The 18,681-nt window shown below is 43.1% G+C and overlaps 1 protein-coding gene across 2 annotated transcripts; it reads left to right on the forward strand.

Annotated features, from left to right (window-relative positions):
- The first annotated feature begins 206 nt into the window (after positions 1-206).
- On the forward strand, positions 207-17,776 carry SKIC8 (SKI8 subunit of superkiller complex). 2 transcript variants are annotated; one of them, XM_060155160.1, is made up of 11 exons: positions 207-249; positions 4,013-4,063; positions 4,772-4,799; positions 6,553-6,658; positions 7,032-7,204; positions 11,387-11,535; positions 11,757-11,850; positions 12,693-12,786; positions 14,608-14,700; positions 15,424-15,502; positions 17,490-17,776. In XM_060155160.1, the coding sequence occupies exons 2-11, from the start codon at positions 4,052-4,054 to the stop codon at positions 17,577-17,579; spliced, it is 918 nt and encodes a 305-aa protein (XP_060011143.1). In that variant the 5' UTR covers positions 207-249; positions 4,013-4,051; the 3' UTR covers positions 17,580-17,776. The 2 variants fall into 2 exon arrangements, with proteins under 2 accessions (XP_060011143.1, XP_060011151.1); XM_060155168.1 differs by lacking the exons at positions 207-249; positions 4,013-4,063; positions 4,772-4,799 and adding an exon at positions 4,832-5,140.
- Positions 17,777-18,681: the final 905 nt, after the last annotated feature.

Below are 18,681 nucleotides of genomic sequence, written 5' to 3' on the forward strand. Positions count from 1 at the left end.
TGACCGGGGCGTAGCCTCTTTCCCCCTCTACCCTCCTACCCTCCTACCCTCCTACCCTCATCCTCGTCCGCCCCGTGCGCGGCGTAGCGACGGCAGGGGCCGCTGCGGCATGCGCCGCTGCGGCATGCGCCGGCGCCCTGGGGACCAGCGAGATGCCCCGCCCCTTCGTGAGCTCATCGCCGCGCGTCGCGGTCGCGCGGAGACTGGCGTCAGACGAGCCGCAGGGCCGTGCAGCCGGGCAGTGAAGCGGTGAGTTGGTCCGCGCAGCCGGTGAGGATGGCAGTCGCTAACCGCCCAGGCTGGAGGGCGGGTGAGCGAGGGTGGGCCCGAGGCTGCCTCTAAGACGGTTTGCTCAGGAATGCTCTAGGCTGCGGGGCCCGAGGGTAGTGGCTTCCGTGACTCCATTTATCCTGGCTGCCTCTCGACGTGCGGGGCCTAAGGGGAGAGGGTAGATTGCTTCATCTTGCATCCTGAGGGTGTTCTCTGCAGCCTCGAGATTAGGGCTGCTTTCTCTGCAGTAAAGGTCTCAGTGTCCGTAGACGGAACGACTGTCTTAACCGAAGTTTTCCAGTGGTGGGCCACGCTGTCTTCTTAGGTAGCGAGCTGGACAGGTACAAGCACAGGCTGAGTTATCTTTATTTCAAGTACCATGTAGTGTTATGGGTTGCTGACCTGCCTGAGTACTTTAATAGGGACATGTGTAAAGTTCTTTAGAAACACTGAGGAGGGAGCAATGAATTCTGCCTAGGAAGTTGGGAGGAAAGTTCTCTTAAGAGAGAAGGTAGCAAGAGAGGGCTTTGGGGTCCTCTTAGCTCTTAAATTATTAGAGGATAAGAAACTGATGTAAGAGGTAGTGTAGCTTGGTGGCCTATACTATAGCTTGTCTCCACCTTCTACTGTCAGACTAACCTTAGGAAGCTTCCTTAACCTCTCTTGAGTCTCACTTTCCTTATCAGGAAGGTAGAGGTGATAATAAGAATATCTACTAAGTGGGGTGAGAGGGTTCAGTGAGCTAACCTATGTGTAGAACGTAAAACAGAGCCTGACTCATGGTATATCCTCAAACGTGCATTCATTGATAGAAGCACACCTCTGTCTTGAGGAGGCTGGCTTCATGGAGTTGGCTTCCTGCAAACCTTCCTACTCTTTGTTTCTCTCTGTTGCAGGGATGTGAGGCAGGATTTGGAAGGGGAGAGGGTAGGCCTCTGCTTCACTGGGCAGAGGGCTGGTGCCCAAGCAGAGTTGTAATACTGTTCATTTCAGCAAAACTGGCTTGAGCTCCTGCCTGTCTTTCCTACCCTGGCCAAGATCCTGTTCTTGGGTCACAAATTAAGCACTACCAACTTGATTGAGATCTTCACAGGCAAAGATTATTTACAAATCGTTTGTTTGTTTTTTCTGTTATCCTTGGAAAACCTTCACGGTAGCCTTTTTGGGTTTACAAATTTAAAGCAAGTAACCTGAACCTGGATGCCTTAGCTGTATGGTCTCCTCTGTCGATGGATAGAATTGAGGGAGCCATGAACTTGGATGAGAAGAAAAATTGCATCCTTATGTTCTCTAACCTCTAACTGAAATTTAGCGTTTCTTTCGATTATGAATGTTGTCAACAAACCACAGTATTGACAGGTTGACTTTGTCACCAATAGAAATTACAGATATTTTCATATCTTAGCATACTGTGTAAGCTCATGACAACTTTGAAATTACGGTAGTTATTAGACTTGCTGCTAGATCTTGTTATGTAATGTGTAAATTAAGAATCACATGTTATGCTATCACAAATTTAATTTTTGTATTTGGTAAAATTTTTTTTTTTTGTATTTGGTAAAATTTTATTTCGGTATACAGTTGATCTTTATTCTCAGCTTCTGTATTTGCAAATTCATCTACATGTTAAAATTTATTTGTAGGCCCCAAGTCAGTACTTGCAGTGCTTTTGCGGTCTTTCTTGGACATGTGTGAGGTGGTGAAAATTTTGAGTCAACTGACACACATTCTCAGCTGCAGTTGAACAAGGAAACATTCTGCCTTCTTGCTTCAGTTCTCATGCTGTAAACAAGTGTCTTGTTTTCAGTCTGTTAGTGCCATGATTTTTGGATTTTTGTGCTTTTATTGGTAATTTCAGTGTTTAAAATGGCCCCCCCAAGCACAGTGCTAAAGTACTCTTAGTGTTCCTAAGTGCAGGAAGACTGTGATGTGCCTTATGGAGAAAACACACGTGTAGATAAACTTCATATAGGCAAGCATTTTGGTGCTGTTAGCCATAAGTTCAGTATTAATGAATTACCAACGTAAAATAAGGTGTCTTTATTATTTTAATAGACCTTTATTGGAGTATAATTGCTTCACAATATTGTGTTAGTTTCTGTTGTACACCAGAGTGAATCAGCCATATGCGTACATGTGTCCCCATATCCCCTCCCTCTTGAGCCTCCCTCCCACCCTCCCTATCCCACCCCTCTAGGTCATCGCAAAGCGCTGAGCTGATCTCCCTGTGCTATGCTGCTGCTTCCCACTAGCTATTTTACATTCAGTAGTGTATATATTTCGATGCTACTCTCACTTTGCCCCAGCTTCCCCCTCCCACCCCGTGTCCTCAAGTCCATTCTCTGTGTCGACATCTTTATTCCTGCCCTGCAACTAGGTTCATCAGTACCTTTTTTTTTCTTAGATTCCATATATATGTGTTAGCATATGGTATTTGTTTTTCTCTTTATGACTTACTTCATTCTGTATGACAGACTCTAGGTCCATCCACCTCACTACAAATAACTCAGTTTCATTTCTTTTTATGGCTGAGTAATATTCCATTGTATATATGTGCCACATCTTCTTTATCCATTCATCATCATCAAGTGTCGATGGACACTTAGGTTGCTTCCATGTCCTGGCTATTGTAAATAGTGCTGCAGTGAACATTGTGGTACATGTCTCTTTTTGAATTATGGTTTTCTCAGGGTATATGCCCAGTAGTGGGATTGCTGCGTCATATGGTAGTTCTGTTTTTAATTTTTTAAGGAACCTCCATACTGTTTTCCATAATGGTGGTGTCAGTTTACATTCCCACCAACAGTACAGGAGGGTTCCCTTTTCACCACACCCTTTCCAGCAGTTATTGTTTCTAGATGTTTTGATAATATCTATTCTGACCGTCGTGAGGTGATACCTCATTGTAGTTTTGAGAAACATGCATAAAACAAAGTTACATATTGTTTGGTTACCAAAAATATTATCAGAGTCTTGCAGGAACCTAATGCAGTGTCTCCCTTAGGAGCAGTGGATCAGTCAGTGTTCACTAATTCGGTGTTCAGTGATGTTATAGAACATAACTGCCTGGAATAACAAGAATGGCCCATACTTGGTTTCCTTTCTAATCCTATGTATTTTATTTTATGTATTTAAAAACATCCTGAGAAGGGGTTTATAGGCTTTACAAGGCTGCTAGAGGGTCTATAGCACACACAAAAAAGATTGAGAACTCTTACTATAGCATGAGAAATTAAATCTATTCCTATGGTTAAGTTTGTGTTTAGCTGAGCTAAGTCCTTAAGGACTTCAGCACCTTTTGGGAGACATGTGTCTCCCTCTAGCTCATGTCCTCATTTACATGCCTACTGGCTCTTATAGGCATTTTTGGCTGAGATCCCCGCATGAACTCTAAGAACTTTGCTCCCCCATATTTGCTTGTTGAGTTTTGAATAAATAAAATTTTAAATTAAAAGGTCCTGTGGTTTTTATCTCTCTGAAGAGCAGCAAAGGAGGGAGACTGGTCCCTCTCTGTAGTCAACTTGAGGAGAAGAAAACATGAGAGGTGATAGATACTAGTTGAGAAAGAAGTCCGTGCCACCTGGTAGGGCTTGTGAAGGGGGCCCCTGGGACTGATCCACAGAAAAGTGTCCGGGCAACTCTGCCAAAGAGTTGCCTTATTTTCTTGATCAAGGGGAACCTTCTGTAGCCCCCTCTGTCCTGATGACACCCCCTTACTGAAACCCTGGTATTGTTTCCACAGAGCTGTCTGGCCTTTAGCCCTTCATCCTTGGTTAAGGAAATGACCAACCAGGTAAGGCCTATGGAGAGAAAGAATATCAGTTGGTCTCTTCGGCAGGTTCGAGCCCAGTACGTTGTCTGGGTGTGTAGTCAGAAAACTAGCATCTGATTCCTGCTCTTCTCCTGAAGAGTAGGGTGACCCTGGGCACCTAGTCACCAGCGGGTAGGTGGCACTAGTAAAATGCACAACACTAAGAGGAGGATTATTTTATCTAAGTCTATACCACAGTTTACAAAGGGATTGAGGAAGCTTAAAAGAATTTGTACACAAAAACGAGAAAGAAACAAAGATCAGAAAAAGAGAAACATATCTTTGTAATAAATTAGGGACAGAGTTAACAGGTTATGCAGACTGTGTGGTTTTATACAGCTGCAAAAATTAAGCTGCAAACTGGACTCTGAGCTTCCTGGTGATCAGAGCAGGAAAAAACACGTAATTTACTGCTCTCCTTTTTGGGTTGGTAATAGTGGTTAGGGAGAAGAGACAATAGTTTGTCTAAAATTAAAGAACTAATTTTTTTCTGGTATGACTCTACAAACCTTGCATGAGCAGGAATCAAGGAGCTCCTAAGAGATCAGGCAGGGGAAGCAGCTAACACTGTGGTGACTATATCTACCGGGGGCAGGGCGGTGAGTTGGGTGCCAGGGGGTGTTTTAGGGAAGGGATGGGACACATCTGAAATCTGACCATTGGTTTAATGTGTCTTCTGTTCTTTTTTAGTACAGTATTCTCTTCAAACAAGAGCAAGGTAAGCAGCTTGCCTGTTCAAGCAAATTTACCTATGAAAAACTGTTGTCCCTGGCGTAAGGCTTTTGTCATACTGACCAGACATGCAGTTTCCAACTGTACTCTGCAGAAACATTGGCAGAAGCAGCTGAAAACAAATACACTTAAAAACAAACAACAACAACAGCAAAAACCAAGCCACTAACTTAAAAGGAAAAGCAGGAGTCAAATGACAGACCGGAGAACTCCAGGCTGAGGAAAGCTTTCCCACCTGAGGAACTCTGAGCTTCCCAGCTATCAAAGTGAAAGAGGGAAACGCTTTGAGTCTCAGAAATCTGTTAATGCCACAGCTCATCTGGGGAGGTAAACTTGAGCCTGGCCCTGAACTCAGAAGTTCTCTTGGGGGTTTTTATCGGGCTCCTTCATTTACAACAAGTGCAGAGGACCTTTGACCCTCAATGAAAGTGAAGGATATAGTAACAGCGAGGTGAATTTCTGTCGAGACTACTGAGTGTGGGGGGTGGGCTGGGGGCTGTGCATTGGAGGCAGTGGTGGGAATGGGAGCAGGAGGCAGGTCAGAGTTCAGTCTAGAAAGGTAACTGGCCAGTGATACCGGACTTCATACCTCAAAAGGAGTATGTGCCTGGACTATTCACATGTATCCCATTTCTCCACCACAGCCTGGATGAGTTAGGTAAAGCCTGGAGGAATTTGTGGAATGCCTAATAAAAGCTCTTCCACTTTAAGTAGGTGACATTTAGGTAGTCTAAAGTTTAAGCCAAAAGCATTCTTTCAGGTTAGCTAGCATAGGTAACTAGTAGCTAGTCAGGCATGCCAGTCAGCTACCTTGTATGCAGCGAATGCCATCTGGCTGGCAAGCTAGCAGGCTTGGGTCGCGTGGGGATTGTAACGGAAGCCATGTATGTAACTCACAGCTGTTTAAGTTGAATGCCCTTGTATTCATATCTTGAAAAGGTGTTCCTGGAGAAATGCTGCCAGGTATGAAGAAAGCCACCTTGTGCACTTGTCACATTTATATTCCTGCACCAGGTCTGCAGACCCACCGGCATGGCCTGCCAGATATGCAACTTAAAGACTTAGAATTTAAAGTGGACGTTAGTTAATAGAGAGGTTGGGTTTGAATCCCAGTTCTGCCTCTTCTTAGATTTTGACTTCGGGTGAGCTACTAGGCTTCTCTAAGCCTCTGATTCCTTATCTGTAAAATGAAAATACTATTCACAGTACCTATTTCATAGGGTTGTTGTGGCTGAGGTAATACTTATGAAAGGATTAAAGTAATAACTGGCCCATTAAACATAATAGACATTGTGGCAAAAGGCAACTCATGCGTGGAGGCTGCTTTAGTTATTTATTTTCAGACCTGCCTACTGGTTTCCAAGGATCTCTAAGAAATAACTCTTATCAACTTTAGATCTCTTTTTGGGGTGGGTTTCACTTTAGCTAAGTGAGAGCCATTCCAAACTAATGCATGTTGGACAGCATGCTAAAGTAGAAAGGACATTGGATTACTATGGTACTGCTGCCCTACCTGGTAACCTGTGATTTGGGGCAAGTAGCTTCTTCAGAACCTCCAGTTTTCATATCTGCCTCCACAGTTATAATAAAAGCTGTATGAGAAAGCAGTTTGCAAAACAATAAAGTGATACAGGTAGATATTACCTCAGAGTTGTTGTAACAGTATTTCAGCTTCATCTTAGCACATTCAGTTTAGAAGTTGCATGAAGACTTTTAAAATGAAGCGCTTTCCATTCTAGCCCATGATGATGCCATTTGGTCAGTTGCCTGGGGGACAAACAAGAAAGAAAACTCTGAGACGGTGGTCACAGGATCCCTGGATGACCTGGTGAAGGTCTGGAAATGGTGAGTGCCCTCTCCTCTAACATGCAGCCTTGGAAATTGGGGTTTTTACTTCTGGGCTCCCAAATTGCAATCAGAGAAGTATTAACTGTTTTCTGAGCAAGAAAGCAATAGTAGCGTGGTGGTATACAAAGGCAGATTATTTTTCTCTCACTCGTTTTCCTGTTATTCGCTGTTCAGGCCCTGTAGTTTAAGAAAAAAAAAAGTCTCATGGCTAAAAGTTGGCTGCATTTGGTGTTCTGTGGCTCTTGATTTCCTCTCTGATTCTGCTTTTCACAGACCATTGGTAATGCATACTTACAGGGGCCCAGAATTTCAGATGCCAGGTACAATGTGTTGTGTGTGAAGAAATCCATTTCTCTGTCCCCCATTGAAGGCGTGATGAGAAGCTGGACCTACAGTGGAGTCTGGAGGGCCATCAGCTGGGTGTGGTGTCTGTGGACATCAGCCACACCCTGCCCATTGCTGCGTCCAGTTCTCTTGATGCTCATATTCGTCTCTGGGACTTGGAAAACGGCAAACAGATAAAGTCTATAGATGCAGGACCTGGTAAGAGTTTTACTCTTAGAGAAGATACTAGAGGTTTACAATCCCTTTTTGAAACCTTTAGGGATAGATGTATTTTACAGTTCAGAATTTTTTTGGATTTGGGACTGATAATATGGGTGCATGAACTGTATGTCATATAATACCTTCAGTGGGGCTGGGGACAGCACTCTAATCAAATACTGATACCTCAGCGACTAAACATGAGTATTTACACTAAGAGAGGTATATACAAGCTATAAATAGCCTTACATCAGTTCAGGTCAGGTTTTATTACCAAATGAATTTTGGTACTAAAATTATTTTTTTAAACTTACAGTTTTCATTGCCTTTGGGTTTCAGAATTGCTGATTTGGGATTGTGGACTTGTGTTTGAATGGTCCAGAGGTCCTCTGTTTGCTATATTCTGAATTGATACATTCACTGCCTTATAGAGGTCTAGAACATAAAGCACTGTGTCCTCATAGATCTGTATCATGGTAATCTCTACTAATTATGATTAAAGTGCCTGTTTCTAGTATATGATAGATATATGAAACTTCTAAAGAAACAAATCCATTGTTTGTTTGTTTTTTTAAGTTCTATAGGACAGCATAATCTTGTCCATTAGCCTTGATAAATATCTGAGGTAATGGAAGTTAATGATTTCAGTAGGTTGGATTAATGTGGAACAAGCAACATGACATTTCAGGATTCCTTGTACCTTATATTTACTTGTAAATGACTGCACAGCATTCATGAGCAGAGCCTGTTCTACCAGAATAGGTGATGCCCGGTAGAGAGTACAGAGAGTCTGGTCCCTCTCTGGCACACCCCTCTGTGGGTTGACTACAGAAGAGCTGCTCAGGGATTTCCTTAACTTAATTCCCTTGATTGGAGACCCAGGTGGATTTGTCTCCCACTGGTTATGTTCAGTAGACCCTATAGGCTGTACTTATTCTGGAAAGAATGATGGTCCCAGGGTTTTAAGGACTCTGGGTTGTCTGGAAACTGAGTTCATTTCCCCTCAGTGGCAATGTTCCATGTCTCTGATTCTTAACTATTGCAGCTTTTTAAAGAATGCATATGTCCAATCCCTATTTAGATCCACTGAATCACAGTATTTGGGGGGTGTGGGCTGGGATATGTATTTGAAAAAAGCTACCCAGACACTCTGACTCCCCAGATGATTGTTTTTGCATGTGTCCTTGCCCTGTTGACATCTCTTACAGAGGACTTGGGTCCCCAAACTAGCCCACAAAATCTGTTAAGACTTTGCTTTATAGCTGAGAGGAGGAAGAGGCAGATCTGTTGCTGCCTTTTCATATTGGACACCTAAGCCCTCCCATGACGCCAAGGTCACTGCGTGGTTTTGTGCCCCGCCCCCCCGGGCACACCACAGCTGAAGAAATGATTACTGGATTAGTTCCAAGGAAAAGGATGGTGTCTGTATCCACCTTGCCTTCCCTGACAAATAGTACCTTAAACTACATACTGGTTCCACGTGTGGCAAATGATCATTGAAAGATTACTGTTAGGAAAGAAAAAAGATACTGAGATGAGTAGAGGGTTGGGTTTATTTTCTTTTTGGATAGGAATATTCCTAAACTATACCAGACCATTAAACAACAGTTATTTGGGTGCATAATAAAAGCAAGCATTGCTATTGACAACTAAGGAGCGGCTGAATTGAATTCATCTGAAGGTAAAACTAATAAGTCTAGGTCTAATGAATGTAGGGAAATGGGCATTTACATTATACCTATCTTGAAAATATGCCTGGAGAGTGTGAAAGAAGGAACAGAAGAAGGAGAAAAAGACAAGAAAGAAAATCTCAGATCCTGAAGAAGAAAGTGAGGAAGTAAAAGAAAGGGAAGATGAAGGGGAAGATCCTCCATTGGGCACCTCACCCATCCTGTAGCTCCAGCAAACGGACATTGAAGAAGAACAAAGGCGGAAGCATAGGGGCCTCTCAACGTCAGATGGTTCAAGATGTCCCAATGTAAAGAAAAGCTACTCTTTTGCTGATGAGGTGGAACTTAGTGATTTATTATGCAAATGTTAAAATAAATTTTAGACTGCACATTTTAATTGAGGAATAAAAATCCCTAAAAAAAAAATTCCTTCAATTTCGAGTATAAGGATATTTGCCACTAAAAGTTCTATATTATCAAACAGTTAATAGGCAAATGTAAAAATAATTCAAAAGTGTGATTTTATTAAACTTCAAGGAATAAAAATCAGATTTTCTAGTAACTGTTATTACTGTAAACAGTTAATTATGATAGGAATAAGAAAACAATCCTGTTAGAATAATGCTTTACTCATTTAGGAGTAAAGATAGATATTAAAGAGCAGTTATTTGAGAGATTGATTATAAAAGCTTTTTCAGATCTATTTGGTTAATTGAGCACTTTTGAAGTTAATTTCCTTTTTAAAACAAATATTTCATAAAAAAAGTGATAGAGCTAAATTATTTATTATTACTTTGAATATGTGTGTTAAAATTTGTGAGAGGGCTTCCCTGGTGGCACAGTGGTTGCGAGTCCGCCTGCCGATGCAGGGGACACGGGTTCGTGCCCCGGTCAGGGAGGATCCCACATGCTGCGGAGCGGCTGGGCCCGTGAGCCATGGCCACTGAGCCTGCGCGTCCGGAGCCTGTGCTCCGCAACGGGAGAGGCCACAACAGTGAGAGGCCCGCATACCGCAAAAAAAAAAAAAATTGTGAGAGATTTTTTATTTTAAAACTCATCCTGGAACATGGTGCTGACGCATCTGTGCTAGGAGCCCCTGTCTACCATGAGTTAAGCTCAGAGAGGCCTTCACTCTCCCCTGGGCTGAGAAGGGCATGACCTCTTTGAGCCCTGCCCCAGGAATAAGGAGAGTGACATGGGAAGGAACCTTTCTCTCCTCTCCCTTTGATCTAACAAGCACTGTTTCTGGGCAGGTGCAGGAGGGGCAGGACTTAGGGTACATTCCCATATAAGAGTGGGTATGGGCAAAGGGACCTAGACTAGCACTGGACAACTAGATTATTCCTTGGCCTCTAGGCTCTGCCCCCGAAAGCTCCCAAAGCTCTTTGGGGTTGCCTATGAAGAGGTTCCCATGTAGCTGAGAAAAGAAATGCTAAAATATTATCAGTGGTCCAGATGGAAATATAAAGCACATGTGTTTACCCAGGCTGCCCATGAGTCTGGAGACTTTTACACAGAAGCACTGTGATACACAAATAACATTTGAATAGAACGCTTGAAATTAGGCTGTGTGGTATAACTTAAAAACTAGCTGATTTTTTTTTAAACAAGCAGTGCCTCTTTCCAGTCCTTATTCTCTGTTAATTTGTGGTAAATACTTTGTCATATTACAGTTTTATATAAGAGTATTTCTGGTACCTTTTCATTTATTTACAGTTTTATTGAGGTAGACTTTCACCTCTATAATTGCACTCTGTAATTAACCCATTGTAAGTATACAGTTTAACAGGTTTTAGTAAATTTCCACAGTTGTGCAGCCACCACTCTAATTCGGTTTTAGAACACTGCCGTGCCCCACAAAAGTTCCCTCATGCCCATTTATAGTTAATCTGTGCTCCCACCCTCAGCCTCAGGCAACCACTGATCCGCTTTCTGTGCCTATAGTTTTGCCTTTTTGAAAAATTTCACATAAGTGAAATCGTATTGTCTTATACATCTTCATTCTTTCTTTAGCGTAATGTTTTTGAGGTTCATCCGTGTTGTAGCATGTATCAGTAGTTGGTTCCTTTTTACTGCTGAGCAGTGAGTATTCCATTATGGGATATTCCACGTTTTGTTCATCCATTTACCAGTTGATGGACATTTCGATTCTCTCCAGTTTTTTAATATTCTGAGTAATGCTTCTATGAGCATTCAGGTACAAGTCTGTGCGTGGACATGTGTTTTCATTTCTGAGTGGAACTGCTGGGTATTATGGTAAGTGTTTTTACTTAAAGTGTCAAACTGTTTTTCAAAGTAGCTGTACCATTTTATTTTCCCACCAGTGTATGAGGATTTTGGTTTCTCCACATCCTTGCTAACACTTGGTATTGTCCTGTCTATCTACATTTTTAGTAAAAATTTAAGACGCCCTTAAACTAAATTGGTATAGAATTAATATCTTCACAACGTTTTTAAAATTAAAGTCACGTCTTTTCTCACTATAGTTTTTTCCCTTCTTTTTTCTGTTCAGTGGATGCCTGGACTTTGGCCTTTTCTCCTGATTCCCAGTATCTGGCCACAGGAACTCATGTGGGGAAAGTGAACATTTTTGGTGTGGAAAGTGGGAAAAAGGAATATTCTTTGGACACAAGAGGAAAATTCATTCTTAGTATTGCATATGTAAGGAAACGTTGCTCATTTTTTCTCTCTCTGATTCTTTCAGTTTACTCTTCTAGCCCATTGTATTCCTTGGTAAGCGTTCTGCATTGGTCTTGTCAGGCAGCTACTGGCATGGTTTGCCAGTCAGCCAGTTAGACCTGCAGCCAGCAGATTGCTTGTGTTTGGTGGGGATGGCTTAACAATATGGAGTTTCAAATGATCTCAATATGTTCTCTGCGCAGAGTCCTGATGGGAAGTATCTGGCCAGTGGAGCCATAGACGGAATCATCAATATTTTTGATATTGCAACCGGGAAACTTCTGCACACGCTGGAAGGTGTGGTTCATCGTTTATTTTGTGCAAACTGAGTTATCAGATCACAAAGGAAGACGTATTCTTTCATTAAAATGCTGCTAAATGGCAAATGAGCATTAGATTTGCAAAACATCAATCTCAGTTGGAGATCTCAAATGCCTCTAAGGTTCAGTTTTGTCACTAGTTATAACATAGGCATATTAGCTCTTGTACCAGTGTTAAATGCTTTTTTTGGTGAACAGGCCTTTTTATTTATGTGTTAATATATCCTAGCTATATGAGTGTCTTATTTCTGTCATGTTTGATTCTAAAGAACTTTGTGATTAGAAAATAACTGCTTTTTGTCAGTAATTTGAAGGTAGATGAAAGTGCTGTGCCTACCCTTTGCACTGATGACCTCTGGGCAGGAGAACTGGGTACTAGAACAGGGGAAGGGCTGGAGGGCGACTTCTCTGTATTCTTTTGTACTATTCTGAATTCTAACCAAGAGAATATATTACCTCTTCAGTGTATCCTTTACCCTACAACAAAGGATTTGGTAGGGAAATAGCATCCTATTTGTTCAACCTTGCAAATCAGAAACGATGCATATTTCTATGTTTGGCCATATCTGTGGCAGAGGAGTTTCTTCTAAGCAATGTGTGCTGAGGTCCAGTTGGTCAAGGAAGGGATCTGAGGAGAAATGGCTCCAGCAGGAGGGGCCTGGGTTATGTGCATGTTTCTAGAGCATTAGAAGGAAGGGTCCAGTCAGTACCCTCTCCGACTGAAGCAGCTGGGCAGTGCAACCCAGTGACTTACAGTCATTAAAAGTGACATAGTTAGTGGACACTGTATTAGTTAATAAGCGTCTTTGTGAATTTCAGGCCACGCTATGCCCATTCGCTCCTTGACTTTTTCCCCGGATTCGCAGCTCCTTGTCACTGCTTCAGATGATGGCTACATCAAGATCTACGATGTGTAAGTTACCTGTTGGGATTCAAGGCTTCTCACTTAATACCAATGCCTGTTTTGCCTCTTATCATTAGGAGGAGCCCTAGCAAGTGTGCTGCTCCCTCTCTGGGTCTAGGAAAGACTTGTGTTCAGGTCCTGTCAGACGCTCAGTCTCCCCAGTCATTCCTCCCCTGTCAGCGTCCCTGCTTTGAGCTTAGAATGTTATGGAGGAAGACGTGCATGGGTTACCTACTAGGATCACATACTTGCTACTTTTTTTCAGGCATCCTGTCTGTTGTGATTTTAAATTCTTTTGGGTAGGTAAGTAGTGTACAGTTGAGGAGATGGAGCCATGGGCTGTAGCTGGCTTGGAGTGATGGTAAACAATTAGAACATCCGTTTTCTAGGGGTATTCTAGAAGGTACTTCTCTGCCCTAGTTAGGGAACTGTCAGTTCATAAGCCAGCTTGCAGCAGGTCTAGATGAGGGAGCTTTTTTGTTGTTGGTTTTTGACCACAGGTATAGAAGTGAGTTAATCTTCAGTTCACGGCTCTGTTTCATTGGAAGCCTGTGCAAGGGCCCTTTCTCTTGTTGTTCCCCCCTGTCTTTCTCAGTCCCCACTCCTTTTCACCCCTGAGGTCTCCCCTATACGGTGTTTGACGTGTGTGTGATGCTTTGACTCAGTACTGCAATCCGTGTGCCTCTGGTTCCTGGCTTCCAAAGGTAGCATTCTAATCCACTGGATGCGTATGTTACACTTCTTCCCAACGACGGGTGCCACAACCATGATCATCCACGTGCATGTCCTTTTATGGGCCTGTGAGAGTTTTTCGGGAGTTTAAACTTGGGGGCTTTTGGAGGACGAAAAGTTGTCAAAGAGACATGGAATGAGAACTGCAGCTTCTGGAATTAGAGCTGAATGAGGGTGTTAGGGTCTGGGGGGAAGATGCCTCTCTCAAACTGTGCTTGCCTGTCAGTAGCAGAGCCAATATAAATAGCAGCAATTCCTTAAGTATGCAGTTTTCTTTAATAAGGCTTTCAGTGCTACAATTTCATCATCCTCCCAACAACCGGTGAGGTAGCGCGGATTAGCGTCCCCATAATGCAGGCGAGAAGCCCAGGCTGAGGTGGTGGTTTGGCTAAGGTGCTGTTACTGAATGAACACCTAGGACTTTTACCTTCTTGTGATCCCACTGCTTTCCACTGAGGCCACCTCTCCTCCTCGTACCTAACTGAGGTTTGCTCTACTCTTCCGGGTTTAGAGGTGAAACTGCTGGCCTCAGTCGGGTCTTAGGATTGTTTTCCAGCCATAAGTGATTTCATTTCACTTTTTTAAAAAGTGAAAATGACTGTAGTAATTAGATCTGTCTTGTTCTTGGTTAGCTTAAAAATGGTCTATCCAAGCCACATCTGTTGTAAAGAGTACATCTTGATACATTCCTTAGACACAAGGCACTGGCCCTATATGGAAAGGGTACTGGGTGGGCAGGGGTCAGAACCTGCAACTGCCCTGAGATGGCCTACTTGCCCCTGCTGGTTGTGTTTCCTCATCTTAGGAGTTGGCTTGCTGAGCCTTCTTTATTTTGAGCTTTTTAAGCTCTGCTTGTTCAGGATTTTATTTTTGGCTCTTGGTGACATTGACATATTTGGGGTTAATGCTGTTGAAAATTTTGTTTCTGCAGTGTGTGATGCTACTTCATTGAAAAGGGAATTTTTAAACTAATACTGTGGTGATTATAAGGATAGCAGATTTGGTCCAATTAAACGGGCAATTAAGAGTATACCTTCCATTTCAGTGATTGTATTCCAAAAGTTAACCTCTCCATTTTATTTGAAACTCCCATTTCAGACAGCACGCTAACTTGGCTGGCACATTGAGTGGCCATGCATCCTGGGTGCTGAACGTTGCATTTTGTCCTGATGACACACACTTTGTTTCCAGGTACTTATGATTCTTATCAGTTTCTAAAATGTTAGGAAGATGAAGATGGTCATCTTGTATGAATTGCCTTAAAATTTGAAGACCCTTTTTTAATTCAGATAGGCTTTGTTTTCTGCAGTGTTTTTTAAATTGTGAAGTTAATTGTCCTTAGCTGGAACAAAAGTGGATTCTTTTGAACAGTTCAGCTCTTAGTTCTGCCTTATAAATCTGGGCTTCTACCTACAGTTACTTAAGGGATACCTGTGTTACAGTAGTAACTTCAGATATGAAAATCTGTTCTTAAAATGTTGTGCTTTGAGACCCCAATGTTGTTTAGGCCCAGGATGGCCAAGACAGTTGAAAAACAGGAGATGGATGGCTTAATAGCATTGCACAGAGGTTTACAGAAGCCTCTGAGAACCTTTATTTTGAAGCTTTCATGGGCCTCCCTCCCATCCGGATATAGGACTCTCATCCAAGACTCCTGATGAGAACATTTAATACGAAGTCCAGGCAGATCAGAAGTTCAGGGAAATAGCTGCTCTGTGAGAGGGGAAAGCCAACCAGTGATGCCAACATCGCTGGCCACCTCCTGGGGCCCTGGATGGCCACTTGTGTACCCAGGCACCAAGGGGGCCTCTAGGTAGGCTGAGTGAAGGAGTGTGGGATTTTTGATCAGGTTCTTTCCAACTTCAAACCAGTCTGAGAACTTTTCTGATACTAATGTTCCCTTTTTTAAAATAGCTCATCTGACAAAAGTGTAAAAGTTTGGGATGTTGGAACGAGGACTTGTGTTCACACCTTCTTTGACCACCAGGATCAGGTATGGCATAATTAACATTCAAATTCCTTTGGATTGCTAGCATTGTCTGACCACTGTGCCAAAACTCATTCCTTTTCCTAACCTTGCTGCTTGGGTTGTCAAGACCAGCCGACCCTTAGGGCTGAGCTACTCTGATTGCTTGGATGTCCATCCAGCCCGTGTTCCTGTGCGCACTCTGGGGTGCAGAGGCTCAGGACGTGCTGTCAGCCTAACATCCCACGAGGCATGATATGTCCCTGTGTAGGCCAGAAAACGGGTACTAGCCAACAGCTTTTAAATGCCTTCTTTGAAACATGCTGCAGCTGGTGCCTGGGGTGTGCCTGGGCCCTTTTCTGGGTACAGCTGGGCCATGGCTGGCTCAAGAAGAACGTGCTTCCTCAGAAGCTTCCATTCCATTCCACAGCCATCACTTTTCTCTTTTGGAGCGGCCCAAAGAAGTGAAGTGATTTTTTTTTTCTTTGAATATACTTGAAGCCAGAAATTCTTACAGGTTGTTTGAAGTTAGTGATATTACCAACTTTTGTTTCAGTCTTTAAATTAGGGAGAAGAGGCTTTGTTTTCATAGGAGTCTTATCTTTCCAAGATGAATGTGAAATGATAAAGGCATTCTAGTGCAGGGCTTCTCCGTCTTTAATGTGCACAGGAATCCCCTGGGGATCTGGTAGCAATGCAGATGCTGATTCAGTGGGTCTGGCCTGGGCCTGAGTTTTTGTGTTTGTCACAAGCTCCAGGTGAGGCTAGCATTGCTGGTTCTAACCACTTTGAATAGCAAGGGTCTTGGGGAAGTAGTATAAAAAATAAAATACCCGGCGCTTCCCTGGTGGCGCAGTGGTTGAGCATCCGCCTGCCGATGCAGGGGACACGGGTTCGTGCCCCAGTCTGGGAAGATCCCACATGCCGCGGAGCGGCTAGGCCTGTGAGCCATGGCCGCTGAGCCTGTGCGTCCAGAGCCTGTGCTCCGGAACGGGAGAGGCCACAACAGTGAGAGGCCCGCATACCGCAAATAAAATAAAATAAAATAAAATAAAATACCCATGGCAGTATAAAGTTGTCTTTTAAGATACTTTAAATACTCTTATGGCAATCTCATAGAATCTCTTCGGAATGCAGCTTAAAGTTAACCGTTGTTCATGCTTTTTTACATTTAATCTTAAATTGTTGCCAACAAAGTTGAGGGGGTTTAATTTTGACATTCCACTACTGGATTTAAACATTTAACTCAGGGAGTAAGACCTGGCTGGCTGTGTTGCTTGGCAGGTGAAGGTCAGCGTGTGGTGCTTTCCTCAGAGGAAGACGTTTGGAGTGGAAATGAGGCCATCACCTGGCCCAATCACAGCACTGAAATCAGGGCTAGAACACCCAGCTAAGGGGTAGGGTGACAGGCTGACCTGATAAAACTCCTGCCCCATCAGTTCTGTCTGGGAAGGAGGTGTGAATCTGTTAATTCAGTACATAGCAAATGAAAGCAATGACGTGTGACGCCAAGTTATCTAGCTCCTAGGGACAGGCAGGTTTCATAGGCTTCTAATAAGAGAGTGAGAAGTACTGACCGTGGTGGGGGCGAGCCCGAGGAGGTAGGTGAGGAGCACAGTTTGCAATGATCCCCGTAGGCAGCGACCTCAGGGTGGTTGGGCCTTTTCCTTCCTGGAAGCATAAATGAGACCACATGCTGGTCCCTTGTGGGTTCCATCTTCACAGCATTAGGTCACTTCCTAGATTGTGAATCTTTGAATAGATTGTGAATCTTTGAAAGGTTTGTAGATATCTTGATTTGTGTTTAGAAATGAAATTTTCTTGAGTTGGGAGGCGAGTGGAATGATAATCAAACAGTAGTAATAGAAGATCCCTGGTTAGAGGAAAGGCAGAAAGCACGAGAACATCCTCATCTCAGTGTTTTTCTAGATTCAGTATAATGAGAATAGAGTAAGGATGTTCATTCATAAAGAATAAAGGTGTTAGTGGAATTTTTTTTTCTTTTTATTTACAGGTCTGGGGAGTAAAATACAATGGAAATGGCTCAAAGATTGTGTCTGTCGGAGATGATCAGGAAATTCACATCTACGATTGTCCAATTTAAACATCAATCTTCCAGGCTAATGCTGCAGAAAGAATGTATAGATTGATCATGACATTCCTTACCTTTCTAGCTTGTTTAAAAGAAATATAGCATTTATTGTAGCAAACACTTAAATTTTGTAGATACAGTATAAATCTTTTCATGTTTTATTGGAAACGCCATTCATACTGTAACATAAAGTGTTCTTAATGCAAACACCCATGTTCTTGAACATGCTTCGTTTTCATTTGCCCTGTTACTGGTAGAACAGTGAGAGGAATCAGCATCCTTATGTGAAACCGAGTATCTGCCTCAGAAATGAATACATCCAGGCACTTACTGAACTTTCCAGTACAGAAATTCAGGCTCACTCTTCCAAGGAATGAGTCATGCAGAAGCTGTAAGAGAAAAGCTAATCTATTTCAGAATGGGATCCTGAAGGAAACAGGATATGTGACTGGGTGGGAACATTCTGTAGTCCTATCTGGGCATTCTTCTGTTTGATAGATTAAAAAATGTCCCCTGTCACACTCTTTTTCACCCTATTAATTTTAGAGAAGCTGTAACTTGCTGGGTGGGTATTACTGCCTTAACAGTGTCTACAGGCTCAAACCTGTACTTACTCTGGTCGACCTCTTGCCTGGAGGTACGTGTACCTCAGTTTTCTCCTCAGCGGCCCACCTGAGACATGGTCTGCGTGTAATAGGAAAGGTGTAAGTAGCTAACCCTCCAAAGTTTGTTGCTTTTTACTGATCATAACTTCATGTGATTCATGTCAGGTCCTGTGCTTTTCTTCCAAACTCCCCATGACCCTTAGCATCAAGCCCATGCTCTTCAGGTAGCCCCTCGCTTCTCTCTCCTGCCTCTGCCTTGTTCACCTTCCTGTACCCACATAGCCCTGGCCACTTCCTCTGCCTAGACCTTCAGAGGTCTCACTGCTTTCAGGTAGCCGCTCAGGGGTCAGCTCCCAGTAGAGGCCTTCCCCTGGCCCCTTTCCCATTACTCTTTCTTCACTGCAGTCATCACTGCGTGATGTTTGTATTTATCCCCACCCCCAAAATATAAGCTCCGTGAGAGTGGAAACTTCATTCCGTTATGTCAACCAATATGAGGCAAACTGGCA

The sequence above is a fragment of the Lagenorhynchus albirostris genome, chromosome 1 (assembly GCF_949774975.1).
Source record: "Lagenorhynchus albirostris chromosome 1, mLagAlb1.1, whole genome shotgun sequence".
NCBI lineage: Eukaryota > Metazoa > Chordata > Mammalia > Artiodactyla > Delphinidae > Lagenorhynchus > Lagenorhynchus albirostris.

Coding starts and splice junctions, on each gene's coding strand:
- SKIC8 (XM_060155160.1), top strand. Junction 4,800..6,552: donor TCTCTTCAAACAAGAGCAAG/GTAAGCAGCTTG, acceptor TTTCCATTCTAG/CCCATGATGATGCCATTTGG. Junction 11,536..11,756: donor TCATTCTTAGTATTGCATAT/GTAAGGAAACGT, acceptor TTCTCTGCGCAG/AGTCCTGATGGGAAGTATCT.